Source organism: Balaenoptera ricei, chromosome 10 (genome assembly GCF_028023285.1).
Source record: "Balaenoptera ricei isolate mBalRic1 chromosome 10, mBalRic1.hap2, whole genome shotgun sequence".
NCBI classification, from domain to species: domain Eukaryota; kingdom Metazoa; phylum Chordata; class Mammalia; order Artiodactyla; family Balaenopteridae; genus Balaenoptera; species Balaenoptera ricei.
In genome coordinates, this window is record NC_082648.1 from 58,394,198 (window position 1) to 58,417,274 (window position 23,077).

At 37.4% G+C, this 23,077-nt stretch overlaps 1 protein-coding gene across 1 annotated transcript; it reads left to right on the top strand.

Annotated features, from left to right (window-relative positions):
- Positions 1–1,982: 1,982 nt before the first annotated feature.
- YEATS4 (YEATS domain containing 4) lies at positions 1,983–23,077 on the top strand. Its single transcript, XM_059934691.1, has 7 exons — positions 1,983–2,296; positions 5,536–5,655; positions 8,706–8,772; positions 8,879–8,973; positions 13,095–13,187; positions 13,276–13,363; positions 22,428–23,077. Exons 1-7 carry the CDS (start codon positions 2,246–2,248, stop codon positions 22,595–22,597), a joined length of 684 nt encoding a protein of 227 aa, XP_059790674.1. The 5' UTR covers positions 1,983–2,245; the 3' UTR covers positions 22,598–23,077.

Genomic DNA, 23,077 nt, shown 5'->3' on the forward strand with positions numbered 1-23,077 from the left:
ACCCACGGTCTTCCAACTGAGATCACACACCTGGTTCTTGAGGTCTCATGGCAGAAAGAATTCAGTGAGAGACAAAGTAAGAAGTGGATTTATTTAGAGAGATACACACTCCACAGACAGAGTGTGAGCCAGCTCAGAAGGCAAGAGCGGCACCAGGGTATGGGCTTGTCAGTTTTTACAGGGGTGGGTAATTTCATAGGCTAATGAGTGGGAGAAATATTCCAGCTCTTTTGGGAAAGGGCAGGGATTTCCAGGAATTGGGCCACCGCCCACTTTTTGATCCTTATTGTCAGCCCTGGAACAGTCATGGCGCCTGTGGGTGTGTCATTTAGCTTGCTGATGAGTTACAGTGAGTGTATACTGAGGCTCAAGGTCTAGTGGAAGTCGACTTGTCTGCCATCTTGGACGCATTTGGTTCTAATCAGTTTATGTCATGTTCTTGGTCTATGTCATTCTTTCAAAGGTTGTGCCTTGCCTCCTGCACTCGTTTCACAGGGGACAAACAATCCTATATTGTGGTATGAAGGATGTTGTATGAGAGCGGACTTTAACAGATCTCACTGATTTCAACCACCTTTGGAAAAAGAGCCTCAAGTCTTCTTAACTTCTCCATTTTTCATTTATTCACTAGTCAACAAACATTGATTACTAGAAATGTTTACTAGGGCCTAAGAACATTAAGGGGTATAAGATACGATTACTGCCCTCGTGGAGTTTACAAATAACTCATATATAAACTTGTTAAGTGTTTCAATCCCTTAGGCACCATGGAAACAGAGAGGACAGTGTGACTATAAACCACCCGGAAATCAGCTGCCAGAGAGATAGGAGAAAAACCAAGAGAATGTATTTTATAAAAGGAGGCAGTAGATAGCAGTGTCAAATCCTGCCAAGAAGCTAAGGGAGTTAAAAGTGGATGTTGGATTTACTGATAAAGTCAGTAACTGGTCAGAGAGGTTTTTGTGAGGGTGAAATTCAGGTTCAAATTTGACTTTGAAAGATAATACAGAGATAGAGTTTTGCAGGATTAGAGATGTGTTTGGTTGGTTTCTAACAGGAAAGATTAAAGTTTGTTTAACTCTTCTTAAGGGAAAAGGCCTAAGAAGAAAAGTTGGAGGTACAGGGCAGAATGGAGACGGCTGATGGGGCAAAATCCTCAAGAAAGTGAAAAAGAATGAGATCAAGAACACTGAAGGATTGATTTTAAACTGGAAGACAGACACACAGTTTTGAGGGCACGAGCCCGCTGTGTCCCTTTGCCTAGCAAAGCAATAAAGCTATTCTTTTCTACTTCACCCAAATAAATAAATAAATAAACTGGGAGACGATTCTCTCTTGAACAGAAGAGAAGAAAGGAAGGGAGGGTGGATATTGGGCAAACCAAAGCTTGCGTTTAGGTCTGGTGGCATGGAGGTCCGTTATCTCTGTTGAAATAAGATGCAAAGTCACCTGATCAGAATGAGAGGGTTGGTGTCAAGGTTGGAGGTTTGAGGAGACTAGGGAAATAGAATAGCTTCCAGTTTAAAACAGAAGAAAAAGGAGAGCGAACCTCTGACTAGCACCTCAGATTTCAATTAAATTGGAGGTCATTCATTTAGCACTGCACTAACCTGCAAAGTAGTTAGTGCCACAGAAGGGCAAGGGAGGGGGGGGTTGCGTCACGTTATGGACCTGAGAATCCAAAATGAGTAGGAAGGAAGGAAGGAGAGGAAGAAGGGAGTAAATAAAAAAAAGAAATTAGCGGTTCAAGTCTGAGAACGTCTGGATGAACACAACGAAAAGCTGTCGGTGGGCGAGATTTCATGAACTTAATTTCAGAACTGTCATGCTTTGGCGATGGCAAGGTATTACCTCCAAAAGCCAGTTTCTCGGTCATTACGAAGCCAGGCGGTCTGGCCTGTCGACAGGCACTGGCAACCAAGACCGGGCTTCCGTTCGCCTAAAAGCAGCGGCTCGGCGCGTGCGCAGTGTGCGCGAGCTCGTCGCGCCTGCGCACAAAACGTCACCGGTGCCACCTTTCCCGTCCCGCACTCCAACCGCGCGGAGCTGAGTGGGCTTCCGCGACGCCCTCCGCTGTGAGGCGTTGGCGATCCCTCAGCGCCTCGAGCTCAGCTGACTCGTCCTCCTTCGGCCAGAAACCCTCCTCCTGGGCCCGCGCGGGAGGAGCGGGGCCTCTGAGCGGAGCGGCGAGTCCGCCGGCCCCGGTCTCTTTCCCTGGCGGCGGCGGCTTCTTCCGTAGGACAATATGTTCAAGAGAATGGCCGAATTTGGGCCTGACTCCGGCGGGAGAGTGAAGGTCAGTGCCCGGCCCGCGCCTCCCCTCCGGGAGTGGCTCTCTCGCCCCGGCTCCTCCTGGCGCGGCCTGGGGAGGGCCTGCCTGTTTCCTCTCGCGCCTTCTCGCCTCGGGCTGGAGCCGCGGTTTCCAGGCGGACGGCGAGTCAAAGCCCCAGAGGGAAAATCATGATTTCATTTGGCCACAACTTCATGTGTCACCGCCTCCCTTCCATTCCAGACAAAAAACAAACATAATCGGTGGTGCCTGGGGGAGAGCTGGACGTTGTTGCCGAGGAAAAAGCCACTTGCGGGGCTGGCAGATCCTGGCTTGCTGCTCACCCTCTGCCAACCCAGGTCACCTGTAAAAAGGCGGTGGGGAGGGCAGTACCCATCTATTGTGAGGATAATAACAGTAGCAGATACCGTGCGAAGTAAGCACGGTGGGTGGACGCTTTACCCGATTCTCTGATTCAGTCGCTACAAAGGCAGTATCACCCCCAGTATTTACAACTAGGAAAGTTCAGAAGACTTCCCCAAGTTCATGGTGTTCCTAAAGTCCCAAGGCTACAGCCAAGATACCAATCAAGGCATGCAAAGAACATAACACTGCCTGGCACATAGGGAACATTCAGTACACGGTAGCTTCTTAGTTTTTAATTAAAGTGATCATAGAGCCTAACGTAATGTATGACACTGTGACACATTTCCCTCCCACTTTACTACATCCCCTGGCACATTTATTTTTTATGAGACGACCAACTGGTTCCTGATGTAACACCTATTTTTACCCCTTCTGATTTTTATTTACCGCAGAAAGGAAAATTTTTTTTTCATTAATTAATTAATTTATTTATTTGGCTGTGTTGGGTCTTCGTTTCTGTGTGAAGGCTTTCTCTGGTTGCGGCAAGTGGGGGCCACTCTTCATCGCGGTGCGCTGGCCTCTCACTATCGTGGCCTCTCTTGTTGCGGAGCACAGGCTCCAGACGTGCAGGCTCAGTAGTTGTGGCTCACGGGCCCAGTTGCTCCGCGGCATGTGGGATCTTCCCAGACCAGGGCTCGAACCCGTGTCCCCTGCATTGGCAGGCAGACTCTCAACCACCGCGCCACCAGGGAAGCCCAGGAAAATTTTTTTAAAAAAGAAATCACCCACTTTTGCACCAATCTAGTTGATCTAGGTTTTTTTTTTTTTTTTTTTTTGAGTCTTTCTCTGTGTCATATTGTTTTCACATAATTTTATACTGAATATACAATTGTCATACACAGTGCTTTGAAAGTTTCAAAAGCTACTGAAATTTAATGGAAGGGGAAACAGATGCCAGGTAAAATTCATAGTACTGTAAGGTTCATAAACATACGTTTTCCCCCACTTTTGGGCGAGGTTTTGGAATGATAAGAAAGTACTACTGAACAAAGGATTAGAACACTAGCGTTTGGAGAAGAACTTACAGAACTCTCTCTACTTGTAATCATGTTAGGTTCTAAAAGTCTTTTAAGTCCAAAATCACTTGAGGAGATTAGGCCTGTAGTCCTCAAATGCTTTTCCACCGAAAATGGGTCCGAGTTAGTCATGTAAAACTTTAAAATTAGGGACTTATTTCTTCTCCATGCTGATTATGTGGTCTTGTAAGCATCTTTTCCCAATTTAGATAAATTTGATCCAGGTAGAAAGTCTTTTGGCAGATGGGCCCGCTTTTCATCATTGAGGAACTCCGCAAGTTCCTAGCAACATTGTAGCAGTTCAGGATCTATTATCCCTCACCATGTCAGTGCTCCTTGTACTTATTCACTCGACCCTTGAATGCGAGGCCCCATCTTTGGGTGCCACAAAAGGGCACTTGCTGTGATTTTTTTTTCTTTAAGTTTGTGTACAAACTGCTTGCCTTCTTCTGAACTAACTTCAGGCTAATAGGTATTGGTTTTATTTGTGAATTATCTAGTCACAATGAAAAGTTTTTCCATTTGTTCACTGCTTTTCCTCATTTCTTTTTAATTGTTGATTACATTGGCACAGCACTTTTCACATGTGATATATCTTGCTCTTTGACCTTCAGATACAGTCTTACTATTGAACAATTGGTCTCAAATTCATGTGCAACATTCAGCAATTTTCTTCACTTGGAATTTTTTCTATCTCCTTTCCATCATAATCTGCCTTTACACTTAACTGGATGTGATGAGAAACATGTATGTACATCTCAGAACTGAACACAAATATAGCACACATGCCATCAGTCCAGGGTTTACCGAGCTTGAGTCATCCAAGTGCCTCTTTGCCATTATCTGAATCAAAATGTAGTGTTTAACATTTTTGTTTAAATCAATTTTTTAAAGTCCCTTCGTAAGCATTACTATGTTTGAAATTGTGGGTTTGAATTGCTAGTTATAGTTATGGTTTTTCTAATACAGATTAAACACAAGTAATAAAATGAAAATGTTTGCCCTTATTCTACCTAAAATCCCCTTCCAAACTGTCTTTAATTTTTGTACTGTGCTTTGGAGAACCCTGGTGTAAGCTGATAAATAAGGACATAACCATCAGGTGATGGTAAAGTTGGTGAGCGTTATTCCAGGCTGCTCTTTAAAGTTTGTAAATAGAGCTTTTTCTGTTTCTTTAAAAAAAAAAAAAAGAGAGAAAGAAAAAGGGAACTCTCAAAGTACCCCACATGATTTAAGTACACGTTTTCAAAGTGGGAACATTGTAATTAATGTGGTGTTTAGTTATCTGTGGTATTATGAAATGAGGCTAATTGTCTGGAAATGATTTGTGGAGGGAAATCCATGTTATAAGCAAACTACGTTGTTAGACTGCCTGCCATTTCTTAAAACAAGCTTTCAGAGTTCGAATTCTGTTTATTTGGGTAATAATACAATGTGTTGGGGTTTTTTTAAATAAATTTATTTATTTATTTATTTATTTATTTTCGACTGCATTGGGTCTTCGTTGCTGCACGCGGGCTTTCTCTAGTTGCGGCGAGCGGGGGCTACTCTTCGTTGTGGTGCGCAGGCTTCTCATTGCGGTGGCTTCTCTTGTTGCAGAGCACGGGCTCTAGATGCGCGGGCTTCAGTAGTTGTGGCTCGCGGGCTGTAGAGCGCAGGCTCAGTAGTTGTGGCGCACGGGCTTAGTTGCTCCACGGCCTGTGGGATCTTCCCGGACCAGGACTCAAGCCCGTGTCCCCTGCATTGGCAGGCGGATTCTTAACCACTGAGCCACCAGGGAAGCCCAATACAATGTTAACTGGTGTTGAAATTGTTTTCTTGCAGGGGGTTACTATCGTTAAACCAATAGTTTATGGTAATGTTGCTCGATATTTTGGAAAGAAAAGAGAAGAGGATGGGCACACCCATCAGTGGACAGTATATGTAAAACCATATAGAAATGAGGTAGGTAATTGTTTTTCCTAAAACTTTTTTGAAGCTATAGTTTTTTTGCTCAGAGTTAAATTGTAATATTGTATAGTAACTGATAATAAAATTGGCCCATTGTAGAAATGTTACCAAAAATGTTGAAAGAATAAAGTAAGAGCTGTCATCTTTCTATAATTGTTAGTAGAATCAACTTTCCAAAAATGTTTTCTAATTAAAATTAAGTTATGGTAAAAAGAATTATGCTATATGCACAGTACGTCTTCCAATTACCACACCTTAAGGTAGCCTAGTATATAATCAGGTATTTCAGGAATAGTAAATTTAAGTGATAATTTGGTAATCAGACCATCAGAAAAGATGAAAGACAAACTGCTACATAATCTAGCTGCTGGTAATTTGGTTTTGCTACTGAATCTCTAATTCCTGGAATGCAGTAAGTACATAGTGGGTATTCAACAGATACTTACTGAATGAATAAACTATTCCTCTATTTAAAACCCTTCATTCTGTATTTCAAATATCATTGTTCCAATATAGTGGAAGCAAAAAGGCAGGTGAGAATTTATGTTATCATTGCAATCATTCGTCACCTTTTAGAAACATCTGAAATAGCATTTAGAGATGTCACAAAGAGTTGTTACTTCTGAAAAGATGAAAATGGTGCCAAATAGCCCAAGGGTAGATTCACAGCTTGATGGTAAAGGTAGTCTGCTTCAAACACTTTGAATTATATTTTGCCACATGTAAGAGACTAGAATTTTGGACATACATTTACTTTATCAAGGGGTCACATTTTTAAATTAAATTTAATAATTATTCAAAATAACTTTATAGTGTCAATTTTAAGGGTAGAAATGCTGACTTATCATTCAAAATTACTTCCAATGCTGAATACTCTTTCTTCCCATGTAACCCCACAGTATGTTCAGTCACATTTAATAAGTTAAGAGATGATAAATTTAGAGGTAAATCAAAAGAAGGCCATGTAGGACAGTTTATGGTAACTGAACTCAGTGCAGCTGTAGCCACAATTTAAAGGTGACCACTTGAATGTAGAGCTCTTGAGCTGAAATCAAACATCTACAGGACATGCAATGCATGTGATGCAACGCAAAGTTATCTTAATTTCAAGGACAAAGAATAAGGCAGTTGACTTTTGAGTTCTATTTATCTTTTCTTCATATATTCTACCAAAAGACTGAGTTAATACATGTTGAAACCAATTAAGCTTGATAATGTTGTTTTTTCTTCAGCATTTATACTATTAAGTAAAGTTAAAAGACGAAGGAAAATAAAAAACCTTCAAAGTCCACACAAAAACTTGTATATGAATGTTTGTAGTGACATTATTCATAATAGCCCAAATGTCTCTAAACTGATGAATAGATAAATAAAATGTAGTGTATCCATATAGTGGAATGTTATTAAGGAATAAAATAGAGTATTGATACATGCTACTAACACATGGAAAAAATTAGGAAACATGGCAAGTGAAAGAAGCCAGACACAAAAGCCACATACTGTATAATTCCATTTTTATAAAATGTCCATAATAGGCAAATCCATGGACATAGAACCTAGATTAGTGGTTGACAGTGGGTGGGAGGAAGAATGGGTATGTTTCCTTTTGTGTGATAAAATGTTCTCAAATTGATTGTGGTGATAGTTGTACAACTCTGTGAATATATTAAAAACCATTGAATGGTGAACTTTAAATGGGTGGTTTGTGTAGTATGTGAATATCTCAATAGAGCTGTTAAAAACAAACAAACAAAAAAAACACCTTCAGTGACTACCTATTGCCCTCATCATAAAGCTATCATGTTTAGAAGGCCTGCCATGACCTTTCCCTATCCTATCTCTGCAGCCTTATCCCTTGTCTGTGTTTGCCTCATTTCTTTATATCCTACATTTTACCAATACTAAATTACTCTCAGTTTCCCAAAGGAACACTCTTAAACCTCTTCCTGTCTTCCCACCCACTCCATTCTTATTGTTCCCTTAGGTCTTAGTTCAAGTGTATTTTCTTTAGATCTACTTTCTTGATCTCCAAAGACTAAAATAGCTGCCTTTCCTATGGATTTGTACCTAATGTCCTCATAACACATGACCTAATATGCACACAACAGATTACAGATTACAGCATTGAAATGCTGATTTTCTTGTCTGCCCCCCACTTTACAGTGAGACCCTGAGGACAAGATTCTGTTATTTATCATTATAGCATCTGCCTATATTGGTAGTCACTCATATTTGTAGAAAAAATGAATGAAAGTATTCCCAAAATAGTCTTCAAAGATGCTTATGAAAATCTGCCTCAGAAAAAATGTTCACAAAATAATGTTAAGTGATGAAGGCAGATAGTAATATATTATTACAGTAGGATCCCAGTTAAAAAAATATGTAGATAATAAGCACATAAAAATTCCTGAAAGCAAATAAAAAGATTAATGAACATTACTGTTGAGTGCGACTTACTCTGTTTTGCATTTTCCTGTTTTTCTATAATGAATTATTTTTGAAAAGGCCTCCTTCGCTAGCAGAATCCCTTTTGTGTGCCGGAACTAATGAATATGCTTTTGTGCTTCAAAATATAATTAAGGAAAGGAAGAGTTTTATATACAACAGTTTTAGGTTGCTTAGTTTAGTTGACCTTTGTATAATATAATTTTGTTTTTTGAAGTTACTTAATTCTTAGATTTGCTTTGGTGTATATGTTTATTTCTGTAGAAAATATTGGAAGTGTACTGCTGTTTTATGGAAAAATCAAAATTGATTTTGAGTATTGTCTACAGAGATATATAAAAATAGGAATGCAAAACAATGAATTAAGGACATATATATTTCTATATATTATGAATTTTGAAAGAATTCCGCACAGACTTCCTTTGTTTAAGATAAAAAACAAACCTCCAGGGTATAATTCATGTTTCTTAGAAAATTGGTTTCCATAAAATTTAAGGAGAAGTGTATTTTATAAAATTGACACAGGTGCTCTGTGTATCTCCTTCCTAATTGTTATGTGTAGATGGCAGAACTAATTAATTAATTCCTCTGTATTTTAGGATATGTCAGCATATGTGAAGAAAATCCAATTTAAATTACATGAAAGTTACGGCAATCCTTTAAGAGGTACAATAGTTTTTTAAAATTCATAATATTATAAATTTTAAAAGAGCTAGGAAACTGTATCAGTAATTTACAATTAATAATTGTTTTATTTTTTTCTTTCTTTTAGTTGTTACTAAGCCTCCATATGAAATTACTGAAACAGGTTGGGGTGAATTCGAAATAATCATCAAAATATTTTTCATTGATCCTAATGAAAGACCTGTGAGTAATGTTAATCTCTGCAAATATAAAATGAATTTTTTAGTAATTGTGAAAATTTTACACTATTCAATAGCTTGTTATATGTTGACATTTTCATTCAGGTATACTTTATGTAAGCTTATGGCTTGGTTTATCTTGCTATGAGTTAAGGTTTTTCATTTTTAAGTGAAGTGCCTTTCAAAACTCTTTTGTTTTTCAAGTATAAAAAGAAGGGATAGAATGTGAACAGTTATTTGAAAGGAATCATGGAAATTACATGATTACTACAGCAAAAAAATTTAAAATTCATTAGTATTGTTTGGTTCTTAGTAACAAACAAGTGGAGTCCATATGCTCTCTGAAATGGGAGTGTCCGGTTTTTTACAGTTAAAAGCCCTAGAAAGTCTTTTTACATTTTCAAACTGTCATCAGTACTAGCAGCTTTATCTTATACCTGAATCCTTATTTATAACCACTGACTTTTTCATTATTTGATCTCTTCAGGTTGTTGCTTGATAATGTAAAAAGTCTCTCAAATCTTTCACTTTGACCCCTCAGCAACTTTGTGAGGTTGGTGAGATCCTCATTTTAGAGATGAGCATATTAAGGCTCAGAGATGAAGTCATGTGCTCAAAAACACAGTTAATTGTGGTGGAGCTAGTTTTTGAATCCAGGTATTTGCATTCAGACCTCACACTCCTTCCTTTACTCTTGCTTTTGACTAAAACCACTAAGCCTGTTTTATTTTTAAACCTAAAGGGTCACAACTCAGGCTGTCTCATTGCACATTTGTGTGGCTGGTGTTTAACTCCAGTTTCAGGGCTTTAATGTTCATCACCATTAATTTTCATCTTGATAGATTCAGCTCGCTCCTTTAGCACCAAACATTGACACTTTAATTATCAGATTACATTTGTAAAACTATGTGCTTTTAAAGGATTTGAATGTCACCTGGGCCAGTGATACAGAGAATTAGTTCCTAACTAGTTGCATCAGAAATGCCTGAGGTGTTTTTTAAAAGTTCAGACTTCTAGGCCCCATTCCATGGAGTGTGATTCACAGGTTTGGAGAGGGGTCAGCACCCCAGGTAATTTTGATGCGCAGTAATATTTAGGACCCATTAAGGTAGACCATACTCTTCCTACATAGAAGTTCCTTTAGGCAGTCCAGTATAGCAAGAAGAGAATATTGACTTCCGTTATTAAGTGAAACATCCTATTCAGGTTTGGAGTAGTTCTAGTTTTAAGAAAGCTCTACTTTATGTTAAGCTTCCTTGAACTTTTTACTGATAACTATTCATACTTTAGTTTTCTTTTCTCCTGAAGAACCATCTATAGCTCATTTAAATATCTTCCATGTGATAAGGTTTCCAGGTCTCCTACCATTCTTGTCCTTCTGGGATACTCTCACAGACATTATATTCTGTTTGACAAGAAATTATTAAATATCCATATTTGGAAGATATTGCCCAAGGGGTGGGATACAAAGATGAGACACTACACCTATCCTTAACCAAAGTAGTCTATTAGGGAGAATAGAGCACAGAATATGGCAGATGTTGAGAGAGAAGGAGAAGTTGGTCATGTTACTAGAGCAGAGGTTCTTGTTAACTTTGTAAGATTGCTTTGAATTCATTTTATTTTGAGAATGTGCTGCCTTACCTGTCTGCCTCCTCATCTGTCTCCCCCTTCTCTCCTCCCTACCCTGCCCTCAATTGGAAAATACATCTCTGAAAGAAATCATTATATAATGTAACCTCATTATGAGACAGCTCTCAAAGTCTACTCTTGGGAAAGTAGGGTAATATGATCTTTTGCCTTTCTGGAGTGATTCATTTATTGAATAGGTTTCCATATAGATCTACATAGGCCTGAGTTTTATCCCCTCCAAATTATTGTAGTGTTCTTTTAGTATAATGAAACCATTATAGTTTTTGAATAGTTGGCTCTTACAGAAAGTAAGTCATATGAGGTTTATTTAAAATATAAAAGAAAGATATGGGTAACTTGTGATTTACTTCTGTTATCCAGTAACCTATTATACATCAAACCACTGTAAAAGGAATGGTTGTTTCTAAAAGCAAAATGCTAATATTGGGTTTTTATTCCTAGAAATATCTCTGGCAAGTATAGGCATTTTCATTGCTCTAAGAATCTTTAAACACCCCTGAAAATTAGGGACATCTGTCCTGAAATTATTCATTGCCTATTATTCATCTGCATGAATGTCTCTCCAGGTCTGAATAATAAATTTGGGAAAGGAAGACTTTATGATGTAGTTTTTAATACTTCTTAAATTATAAAAGATATGCATATAGTTTTTTAAAAAGATTTAAAAAATAAAAAGTACAAGTCTCCTGTATTAGTTTCCTAGGGCTGCCATAAGAAAGTATCTCAAACTGAGTGGCTAAAAACAACAGAAATTTATTCTCCCGGTTCTGGAGACTAGAAGTCCCAAATTAAGGTGTTGGCCATGCTCTCTCCAAAGCCTCTAGGCGAGAATCTTTTCTTGCCTCCTCTAGTTCCTGGTGGCCCCAGGCGTTCCTTGGCTTGTGGCAGCGTAACTCCAGTCTCTGCCTCCATTTTCACATGGCCTTCTCTCCCTCCCTGTCTCTGTGTCACTTCTCTTTTTATGAGGACACCAGTCATATTGGATTAGGGTCCCCGCCTAATGACTTGATCTTAACTTGATTACATCTGCAAAAGGCTCTTATTTCCAAATAAGGTTACATTTACATGTTCTGAGGTCTAGTACTTCAACATGTCTTTTGGGGGATACAGTTCAACCCATAACATCTTCTTTCCCCCATCTCTGACCCCTTCCTCAGGAAAACCACAGTTACTGTTTTCAGTTCCTCTAGAAATTATTCCCACTCATCTCATGTATTTAAATCCCAAAGGTTGGATTTTTCAATTTTAGATAGTGCCTGTCAGCTCTTAGTGATGACAGATGATCCTTTTTCTTCATCTTTCTTGGTTTCTTTTTTCATTTTGCTGGAGGAATTTCTTCAGAAAGGATGCGTGAGAAGTAAAATTTCAGAGCCAGTGCTCTCTGAAAATATCTTTATTTTTGTTTACCTCGTACTTGATTGGGTGAAGAATTCTAGGTTCCACAGGAGGATGTGCTTTCTCGTCGGTGAGTGAGGGGAGAAGAGGGAAGGTTGGCCAGCCTAGCCGCCCCACAGCATTCTTGATTTCTATACCTGCCAACTTTGCGCTCACAGTCTCTCTGGGGCTCCACTGGGGGCAGTGGCTCCCACCTCTGATGCAGTTTTCTCCTTTAAGATTTTAGGTTATGGATTTCCCTGTTATGGTTTATCTATCTGTGTAGTCTCATCTGCTTTCTGTCTGTTCCAGAAATTTGTCAAATTATCTGCTTTAAATATGGCATATGATCCATACTCCTTATGATGATTTTAGCTAACTTTTTGGAAAATTCTTTGAGGCCTCTGAATTGGTTTCTATACCTTCAACATGAACTCTGATGTTTTACCATCTAGGTTTTGTTTTGCTCAAATAATCACACATTGTGCTGCAAAGCTTTTCCTTTGATGTCTTACTGTATCTGTTTTTAAATATTTTGAAGACATATTGCTCTTGCCGAAGTGAATTATCACTGACTAACTGTGTTTGTTTATTATGCTACTTATGTATTAATTTTATTATTACACTAAAGAAATTAACTTGTCCTCACTGAGCATTTTAGTATTGATCATTCCTTTTGAAAGTATCAAATCTTTTTTCGCCATAGTAAATTTGTAAACTTTAACTGTCACAGTTAATCAAATTTCACCTGTGTAAGTAAAAGAATTCATCTTAGTGACTTACCAGTTTAATTTCCATAGCTGTATCTTGTGTTATTTTTATATATAGTCACTCTCTAGAGATGCTTTGTAACTAATGTTTGCTTACCCTCTTCAAAACATACATATTGAATAGATGTGGATAAATGGTAATACCTAATAGGAAAATAAAAGTACACGCAGAATTTGGGTGACCTGCCACAGTAAGTTGTAGCTGAAACAAGATCCTGAATTTGATATGTTTACTAATTCAGTCTCTAAATCAGTTACAGAAATGATGATGTCTCATGATGATGATAAAAACCATTGCACAGATGTCATGTCTGTTTTTATTTCTCAGGTAACCCTGTATCACTTATTAAAGCTATTTCAATCAGACACCAATGCAATGCTGGGAAAAAAGACAGTGGTTTCAGAGTTCTATGATGAAATGGTAAGAAGATTTTATAATGAGAGTTTTTAAAGCATTTTAAATTGTAGATTTTGCAGTTATTGGGCTTTTGTTCATTCTCTTCCATTAGATATTTCAAGACCCAACAGCAATGATGCAACAATTATTAACAACATCTCGTCAGCTTACCTTAGGAGCCTATAAGCATGAAACAGAATGTAAGTGCCATGAGTTTATAATTAATCCTGAGAAATAATGTATTCTGTAATGGTGAAAGGATTGTATGATTAGCGACTATTAAATATTTTTCCTTAGTAGATACAGGTAAAATTTTTAGGAGTTAAACAAAATATGTATTACTAAAGAACAGGTAAGAAGGATGTTGTAAATAGTTCTCAAAGTAGACCTACTTTCAGAAAGGTAAAAGACAGCCTCTGACACACTCTGAAATACTGTTTGTCTTTATTCACTAATTACATTTAAGCATAGCTTTTCATTAATCTTGCTTAACCTGTCACTCAATCATTTTCTGTTTACTAGTCTTTGCTAACAAAATCGGTGTGAAGAACCTTGCAGAACATAATTATACTTGAGTGTACTGTGAACTAGTTTCTCTCTCTCTCTCTTTTTAACCTGTCACCTGACATAGTTTTATATTAACGCTGGGGTGGTGAAGACCAGAATGCCTTATTGATAGTCAGTCATGCTATCTTCTCCCTTTAGCTTACAAGGCCTCAGAATCCCCTACACATCGTTTCATGCAGCTGTTGCCAACCATTTGCAGTTGTCATTCAAGATGAAATCTACTTACCAACCCTGTGTTGACATTTATGTCACCATTTATTCGGTTCTTCCTTTGATCTTTCATTTATTTGCTTACAGTATATATTGAGCAACAGTAAGACACCAGGCATTGTTCAGAGGATAGAGCAGACAAAAGCCCTGCCCTCATGGAGCTTACATACTAGTGGAAAGAAGACAAATATTAAATAAACAGAACAATGAAGTGTGAAGTAGTGATTGGATGGCATGAAGAAAACTAAAGCCGGGGAGAGAGCGCTTTTGGTGGGAGGAGATGGTTAAGAGTTTTAAATATCAGGTCAGAGAATGCTTCCTGAAATGGTGGCATTGGAGCAAATACCAAAAGGAGTGGGGAACTGAGCCGTGCAGCCACATGAGAGACGAATGTTACATGTAGAGCGGCCGCAAGGGCAGGAACCCTGAGGTAAGAGCCTGCCTGGCATATCCGAGGAACAGCAAGAAGGCCAGTGTGCCTGGAGCAGAGTGAACAAGGGGACAAGGAGTGGGACATGAGGCCAAAGAAGTTATTATGGGACCAGCTTATATAGGGACTTTAGGTTATTAAACTGAAGGAGATGGGAAGTCTTTTGTGGGTGTTGAGCAGAAGAGTGACAGTATAAGACTAATATTTTAAAAAGATCAATCACCCTGGTTGCTGTGTTGAGAATAGACTGTAAAGCAGAAAGGGTAGGAGCAGAATAGTTAGGAGGCTATTCCAGTAATCCAGATACAGAATTGTGTGTAGTACCAGAGTGATAGCAATGGAGGTGGTGAGAAGGGGTCAGGTTCTATTTTGAAGATAGGTACAGTAGGATTTGCTGATGGTTTGATAATAAGATGTGAAAGAAGGAGATGAACAAAGAATAACTGTTAAGGTTTGGGGCCTGAGGAAACAAACAAAAAAAAATTGCTGTTGCTTTTCATAGAGATGGGAAGTCTGGGAGGGGCAGCTTTGAGGGGAAAGATTAGGAGTACACTTTTGGACATGATGGATGTGGGATGCCTGTAAGACATCTAAGTGGAGATGTTGAGAAGGGAATTGTACTCAAAGTCTGGTATTCAAGGAGAGGTTTAGGCTGAAGATATAAATGTGGAAGTTAATATACACATGGATTTATAAATTGTGAGGCCAAGTGGTATCATCACAAGAGTAAGTGAAGATAGAAAAGAGGTTCAAGGATTGAGCCCTGGGCACTCCAACATTTAGAGATTAAGGAGATGACCAGCAAAGGAATTAGGAAAGAACAGTGAGTGTGGAGGGAGAAAAACTAGGTGCACATAATATCCTAGAGCCAGGTGAAGAAAGTGTATCAGGAAATAGTCATTAGCTGCGTTCAGTACCTCTGATAGGTCAAGTAAGATCAGAGCCAAGAAATAGGCTATAGCAAGGTGGAGGTCCTTGGTGACCTTAACAGGAGCAGTTGAAGGAGAATAGTAAGGACAGAAGATCAGTTGAAGTGGATCAAGAGAGAATGAGATGAGGGAGTTCCCTGGCGGTCCAGTGGTTAGGACTTGGCACTTTCACTGCCGTGGTCTGGGTTCAATCCCTGGTCAGGGAACTAAGATCCTGCAAGCTGTGCAGTGCTGCCAAAAAAAAGAGAGAGCGAGTGAGATGAGAAATTGGAGACAGGTGCTGTGGACAACTCTGTCTTGGAGCTTGACTATAAAGGGAAAGTAGCCCTTGAAGCAGTAGCAGAAGCAGGATTTGGGGTCAAGAGAGCAGAGTTTTCGGGGGAAATAGACCAGTATCGTTATAGGCTGGAAGAAGCGATCCAGTAAAAGAAGTGGGGTGGGGGATGAGAAAGCAGGAGAGAAAGAGGTTGCTGTTTAACCATTGTTGGTTATAGTAGTGTTTTGTTTGTATTTTCGTGAAACCCTGACCAAGAGTTAAAAGATCTGAATACTGATTATAATTGCTACTTGGTAGTCATTTAAAATTGAAAATCACACTCATTAAAAAATTTTATGTTTCACTTTCTACATCTGAAAAAATACTTGGGCTACTTTGTTATGAACATAAAACAGATATGTATATTATCACTTTGAAAAGGTAAAAAACACTAGTCATATGCTATTTTAATTTGTTACTGGTCATATTCTCTCCATTATAGATCTTCTTTCTCTCATACTATGAAATGTGCCCAATTCATAGAGGAAACTTCTCTTTTTAAATTCAAGTACCCACATTTCTGTGTTTTCAACAAAAATAATATCATTAATTCATATATGTGTAATAGTAGAGACAAATGTGTTTCATGAAAAGACTTTTCTACAAATTAATTTTTAACGTGTTAAAGTTTATGTGTGGAGCTTTATAACCTTGGGAAGTTTTTATCAGTAAATTGCATGTTTTATATTATCTTGAGGTTATTTTCTCAACAGTATCAAATCCATAAGGAAGAAAAAGATAATTCTGTAAATGGTATTGACACAATTGATAACTTTTGAGAAGAAAACTTAATTTAGATCATTGCTTTATAGCACTTATCAAAACAAATTCCAGTTTAATTAATGATAGTTAACTGTTTTTTTAAAGTCGGTTAAGCTGTCTAAATAATTAGAGAAATGACTGTCTGTCCTGGCTAGTGAAGACTTTCTAAATTTGAGGTGTTAGAAGAAATCACATTGAAACAAAGGCAAACTTGATTTTGCAAAAAAATATTTAACTTCTGCATTTCAAAAGGGCAAAAAAGAAAGATAAATTTGTAGAAAATATGAGAAAGGGTTAATATCTTTAAAACCCTAAAATAAATAAAATAGAATAAAATTTTAAACTTCAGTTGACAAATGGACAGAAGACATGGACAGATGAAAGAGGAGATGACTAGTAAATAAAAAGGGAAAATATTTGACCCTGTTAGTAATTTTTAAAATGCAAACCAAATAATACTGGGTGGTTATATTTGTATCAAATAAGCAAAAGGAATTTATAATAGTTGTACCTATTAAGGATGTGGTGAACCCTGTGTTCTATGAATTGTTTGTGTGAGTAGGCCTTTTAGGAAAGCAACTTGGGAATATTAATCAAAGGTCTAAAAAAGATAGGTATACTTTTACCAGTTTGAGAGCATTATACTCAATATTTGGTAATAATATCAGTTAGCTTTACTGAGTGCTTACTGTTTGTACTCTTGTAAATCTGTACATGTATAAACTCATTTACATCTACAATAACTTTATTAGGTAATCCATTTAGAAAAGGAAACTGAGGCACAGGGAGAGTAAGAAACTTGCCCAAGTTAACATGAGTTAGTGGTAGAGCCAGGACTTTATCCTAAGCAGTCCTCAGAACTTAGGCTCTAAAAACATAGTAATATTTTTAGAAAGAGTAATAGCCAGGATAGAGGTTGCTCATTATAAAATTTAAAACACACTAAAAGTTTATAAAGATGTTTATACTGGTAAACCCATGGAAATTTACTTAAGTACTAATGATCTAGCTTTTAATAGAAATTGCTTCTACAAGGAATAATTAAAATGATAGTTAATGCTTAAAGAGAGTTTACATGTACTAGATAAGTGCTTTGCATTTCTTAATTTATTGAATACCCTTAACAACCCTAGGAGGAAGGTACTACTGTTAGCCCCATTTTCTAAGTAAGACCCTAGAGCATAGAGAGATTTGATATCTTGCCTCAAATCACTCAGCAAAGCCAGGATTTAAACCGAGACAGAGTGTGTGCTCTTAACCGATAAACTGTTCTACCTCTTTGTAAAAAAGCCTTACAGGGACTTCCCTGGTGGCACGGTGGTTAGGACTCTGCGCTCCCAATGCAGGGGGCCTGGGTTCGATCCCTGGTCAGGGAACTAGATCCCACATATATGTCGCAACTAAGAGTTCGCATGCCACAGCAGAGGAGCCAGCCTGCCACAACTAAGACCCGGTGCAACCAAATAAATAAATAAATAAATATTAAAAAAAAAAAAAAAAGCCTTACAGACTATTTTTCTAACCAGTAAGTTACATTGGCTTTGCAAAAATATTCTTCTTTGGATTGACTTACTCTAAATTGAGGCTTTATTTGGAAATTTAAAACAGAAGTTTTATCTATATTTATATATACATATATATATACATACACTCACACACACACACACACACACACACACACACACACATATATATATATCTTAAATGTATGTATAAGCATTTAATATATTGGAAGCAGAAAACCAGAACAGGCTAAAAGAAGTTTTTAAATGTTTTCCCCTATCATCTCATTGGTAATTAACCCAGTTCTTTCAATATATGGTACGCTTTGCAGTCTTATGATTTGTCAAAAATAAAGTATAGTGACTAAATCAGACCACAAAAATCTGTATCTACAGTGCATGCTGTCCTCTGACAAATGAGTTAAATCTGGTCTTCCTGACTAGATTTAAAACTACCTGTTACAGTCATATAGGACTCCTTGTTGTTTCCCAAATCTTTCTGTACTCTTTCCAAGGCCCACTATGTCCACTTCATCAACCTAATTCCTTTCTCATTCTTTAAAACTCAATTCAGATTTTACTACTGCCAAGAAGCCTTCTTTGATATACACACACACCCTTTCCCCGTGGTATGTCATAGCGCCCTATGATTACTTCATGACACTGTAATGCATTTTTCTTTCTTGTCTATCTCCTACTTCTGTATCCCACCATCTCACAATGTGCCTTTCACTCCATATATGTTTTTTAATTGATATGGAGAGAGAGGGGGAGAGCAAGGGGATAAAAACTTCTGCATAGTAAAAAAGCATTGTCAACAAAGTCTAAAGACAGACAAGCCATGAAAAAATATTGTACTCATATCACAAATGACTAGTTTCTTTAATGTATAAAGAGCTCCTGCACATCATTTAAAAAGGCTGATAACCAGTAACTAAAGAGCTTCTGCAGAGCAAAGGAAACCATCAACAAAATGAAAAGGCAACCTACTGAATGGGAGAAAATATTTGCAAATCATGTATCTGATAAGGGGTTAATATCCAAAATATATAAAGAACTCATACAACTCAATGGCCAAAAAATGCATACAATTTAATTAAAATTGGGCAGAAGAACTGAGTAGATATTTTTCCAAAGAAAACATGCAGATGGCCAACAGGTATACGAAAAGATGTTCAATATCACTAATCATCAGGGAAATGCAAATCAAAACCACAATGAGATATCACTTCATGTCTGTTAGAATGGCTACTATCAAAAAGACAAGAAATAACAAGTGTTGGCAAGGATGTGGAGAAAAGGAAGCCCTTGTGCAATGTTGATTGGTGCAGCCACTATGGAAAACAGTATGTAGGGTCCTCAGAAGAATAAAAGTAGAGCTACCATATGATCCAGCAATTCCACTTCTGGATACGTATCTGAACAAAACAAAAACACTAACTTGAAGAGATATATGCAACTCCATGTTCACTGCAGCATTATTTACAATAGCCAAGACAGGCAAATAACATAAGTGTCCATCAACAGGTGACTGGATAAAGAAGAGGTGTTTTATATATATATATACACACACACACACACACACAGATGCGTACACACGCACACATGCATATATACACAATGGAATATTACTTAGCCATAAAAAAAGAAGAAATCTTGCTGTTTGCAAGAACATGGATGGACCTTGAGGGCATTATGCTAAGTGAAATAAATCAGAGAAAGACAAATACAGTATGGTCTCACTTATATGTAGAATCTTAAAAAAAAAAAAAGCTCACATACAGAGAATAGATTGGTGGTTGCCAGAGGCGGGAGGTGAGGGGTGGGCAAAAAGGTACAAACTTCTACTTATAAAGTAAGTCCTGGGGATGTAATTTATAGCATGGTGACTGTAGTTAATAATACTGTATTGCATATTTGAAAGTTACTAAGAGAGTAGATCTTAAAATTTCTCATCACAAGAAAAAAATCTGTAACTATATGTGGTGACAGATGTTAACTTCAGACTTACTGTGATGATCATTTTGCAATATATACAAGTATTGAATCATTATGTTGTACACCTGAAACTATTATACCTCAATTTTTTAAAAGGGTGGTGGGGAGAGTCGATAACCTAAAAGAGAAATGAGCAAAGGAAAAGCAGACAATCCATAAAAAGAAAGGGAGGAATGTCCCCTAAACATATTAAAAGATTGTCTGCCTCAGAAGTAATAGAAATGTAAATTAAAACTATTCTGAAATACCATTTTTAATCTTTCAGATTAACTAAGACCAAAAAGTTGATGCAGTAGGGAAATAGACGTACAATGCTAGTAGATTATGAATTAAGAGGACCTCTAAGAGTCACTTGGCATTCTTCCAGATTTACAAGATCAAATGTCCTTCAATTACTGTTTACTGGAATTTAGCCCACAAGTATACTGAAATGATTATGCGCAGCATACATGTTATAACATTGTTTGTAATAGAGAAAACTGGAAATACTCCAAATGTACATCAGAGGGGACAGATGAATGAATTATGTATGTCCATTCAGTGAGGTCCTCTGCAGCCTTTGAAAGAATGAGACAGCCCTGTGATATGGAATGAGCTTTCAGATGTAGTAATGTTAAGTGAAAGAGCAGGGTGCTGAGCAGTGTGGATAGTGTGACACCACTTGTGTTGGGGGTGAGGAGAAGTCACACTTAGGTGTATGCTCGTCTCTGAACCAATTATTTCTGGAAAGATACCAAGGAAACCTAACAGTGATTATCTCTGGGAAGAGCGCTGGTTGGTGGGGGACAGGGGTAAAAGGAGGCTTTTTTTGTTTTTGTTTTTATTGGAGTATAGTTGACTTACAATGTTGTATTAGTTTCAGGTGTACAGCAAAGTAAATCAGTCATACACATATTAAAAGGAGACATTTTTTCCATTGTCTACACTTTTCAGCCTTTTAATTTTGTATCGTGTATGTACTACCTGTTTTCAAAAATAATTGAAAAAATAAAAGCAATGAAAAATTACAAAGAAAAATATGGATTGTTTTGGCAATATAAAAGTTTACCTGTGTTACAAAATATATCACAAAAAGAAAGCACCAGCAATGAGGAAAATAAGGACACATTGCGTGTTTTGTTTTTGTTTTTTGATAAATTTATTTATTTTATTTATTTATCTTTGGCTGCATTGAGTCTTCGTTGCTACGCGCGGGCTTTCTCTAGTTGTGGCGAGCGGGGGCTACTCTTCGTTGCGGTGCTCGGGCTTCTCATTGCGGTGGCTTCTTTTGTTGAGGAGCATGGGCTGTAGGTGCGCGGGCTTCAGTAGTTGCGGCGCACGGGCTTAGTTGCTCCGCGGCATGTGGGATCTTCCTGGACCAGGGCTCAAACCCATGTTCCCTGCCTTGGCAGGCAGATTCTTAACCACTGCGCCACCAGGGAAGTCCCACATTGCGTGTTTTTAATGCGCTAGATGCTTTAGGTATATTACTTAATCCTCATAAATCCTCTGAGAAATACGAAGTTTTAACTGTATCATATAGAAAGAAGAGATGAAGGGAGACTTAGAGATATCAGCATTCAGCTATTAAGGGGCCAAGGGTGTATTTGAACTCAAGTCTTTCTGATTTCAATGGTTTTGGTTTTTTTTCTTCACCAAACCACACTGCTTCCAATTAGTGATCCTTTTACGTTAACAAAAGTACAACTGTGCCTCAACAGTCATCAGCAGCAATTACCTGAAATGTCCACAAGGTGGAAATGTTGGATGATCGTAGTCATTTTTCTCTGTAAAACTTGATGCTACACTATCCAAGTGGAATAGTTAAATCGATATAATCTATTTTGCAGTAATGATATTTTTCTTTTGTAATTTGTTATGTAGCCAGCTAGAATGTTTTAAATATTCAGTAATAATAATAATAGTAGTTAATATGGCTTTTTATGTGCCAGACAGTACTCTTTTTAAATCTTTTAAACAAATAATATTATGAGGTGTTTGCTATTATAATCTTCATTTTAGCAATGAGGAATAGAGCATAGAGATAATAAGTAGCTTATTCAGAGTGGCACATCTAGTAAATGATAGAGCTGGAATTCAAACCTAGACACTTATTGATATCTTTTTGAAAAAAGATACAGGTTTGTTTTACCAGTGTGATTATGTAAGTTTTACTTGTACATAAATTTAAGAGTACTGTTTTTAGTAAACTCTTATTGGCTGGATGTCTCTTGGACTGTATACTCCCTCATTTCCAAATCACATTAGGAAATTAGACATAATTAGGAAATTAGACATAATTTAAGACATTATGTCTTAAAATGTTAACTGTGAATTAAAATATTAGTGGTCAGAATTTCATTCTTAGTGGTAGAAAACATCTTAGAGCCTCTCTAGAGAGTTCAGACTTTCTTACCCACCCCCCTGTGTCTAAAGTTACATATCTTAAGTTGTCCGCATTTCATCATGAAAACATTGACCTAAGGAAATGCCACATTTATTGCTCTATGACATATCTTGTACATGTGAGAAAAAATGAAATGAATCAGTAAAAGTGTATGTTTTCTTTAGTTGCAGAACTTGAAGTGAAAACCAGAGAAAAATTAGAAGCTGCAAAAAAAAAAACAAGCTTTGAAATTGCAGAGCTTAAAGAGAGATTAAAAGCAAGTCGTGAAACTATAAATTGTTTAAAAAATGAAATCAGGAAACTCGAAGAAGATGATCAGACAAAAGAAATATAAACAGTTCTGAAGAGAACTCGATAGTAAGTGAAACTAAAAATAAGGTGGAGTTTAAAGGAGAGATGGACTACAAATGCTGCGATGTTTCTTAGAGGAACTGCACATATAGTTGTCAGCCATAGATTTCTCAGCAATGGGGGCAAAGTATTTGTACTTTACAAGCAATCTTTAACGTAAAATATATGTGTATAATGCTGTATAGGCATTTTATCAACCCATTTCGGGGTAGTTCTGTGATATTAAGCACAATTTTAAAACATTTTTATTGCATTGTATGTATAGCTTATCCTTTTGACAGACATCAAAATTTCATTATAAAGTATAACTTGTACGAATTTTGTACTTCCCTAGTAGTTAGAATTCGTGGTAAAATTAACGTGTGTATTTAATTTCTTAAGTTCTTACCTGCCCCCATCCCAACTCTTTTGTATCTGATGTGCCCAGTGCCCAATAAGCACTCAATAAATGCAGTTTACAGAT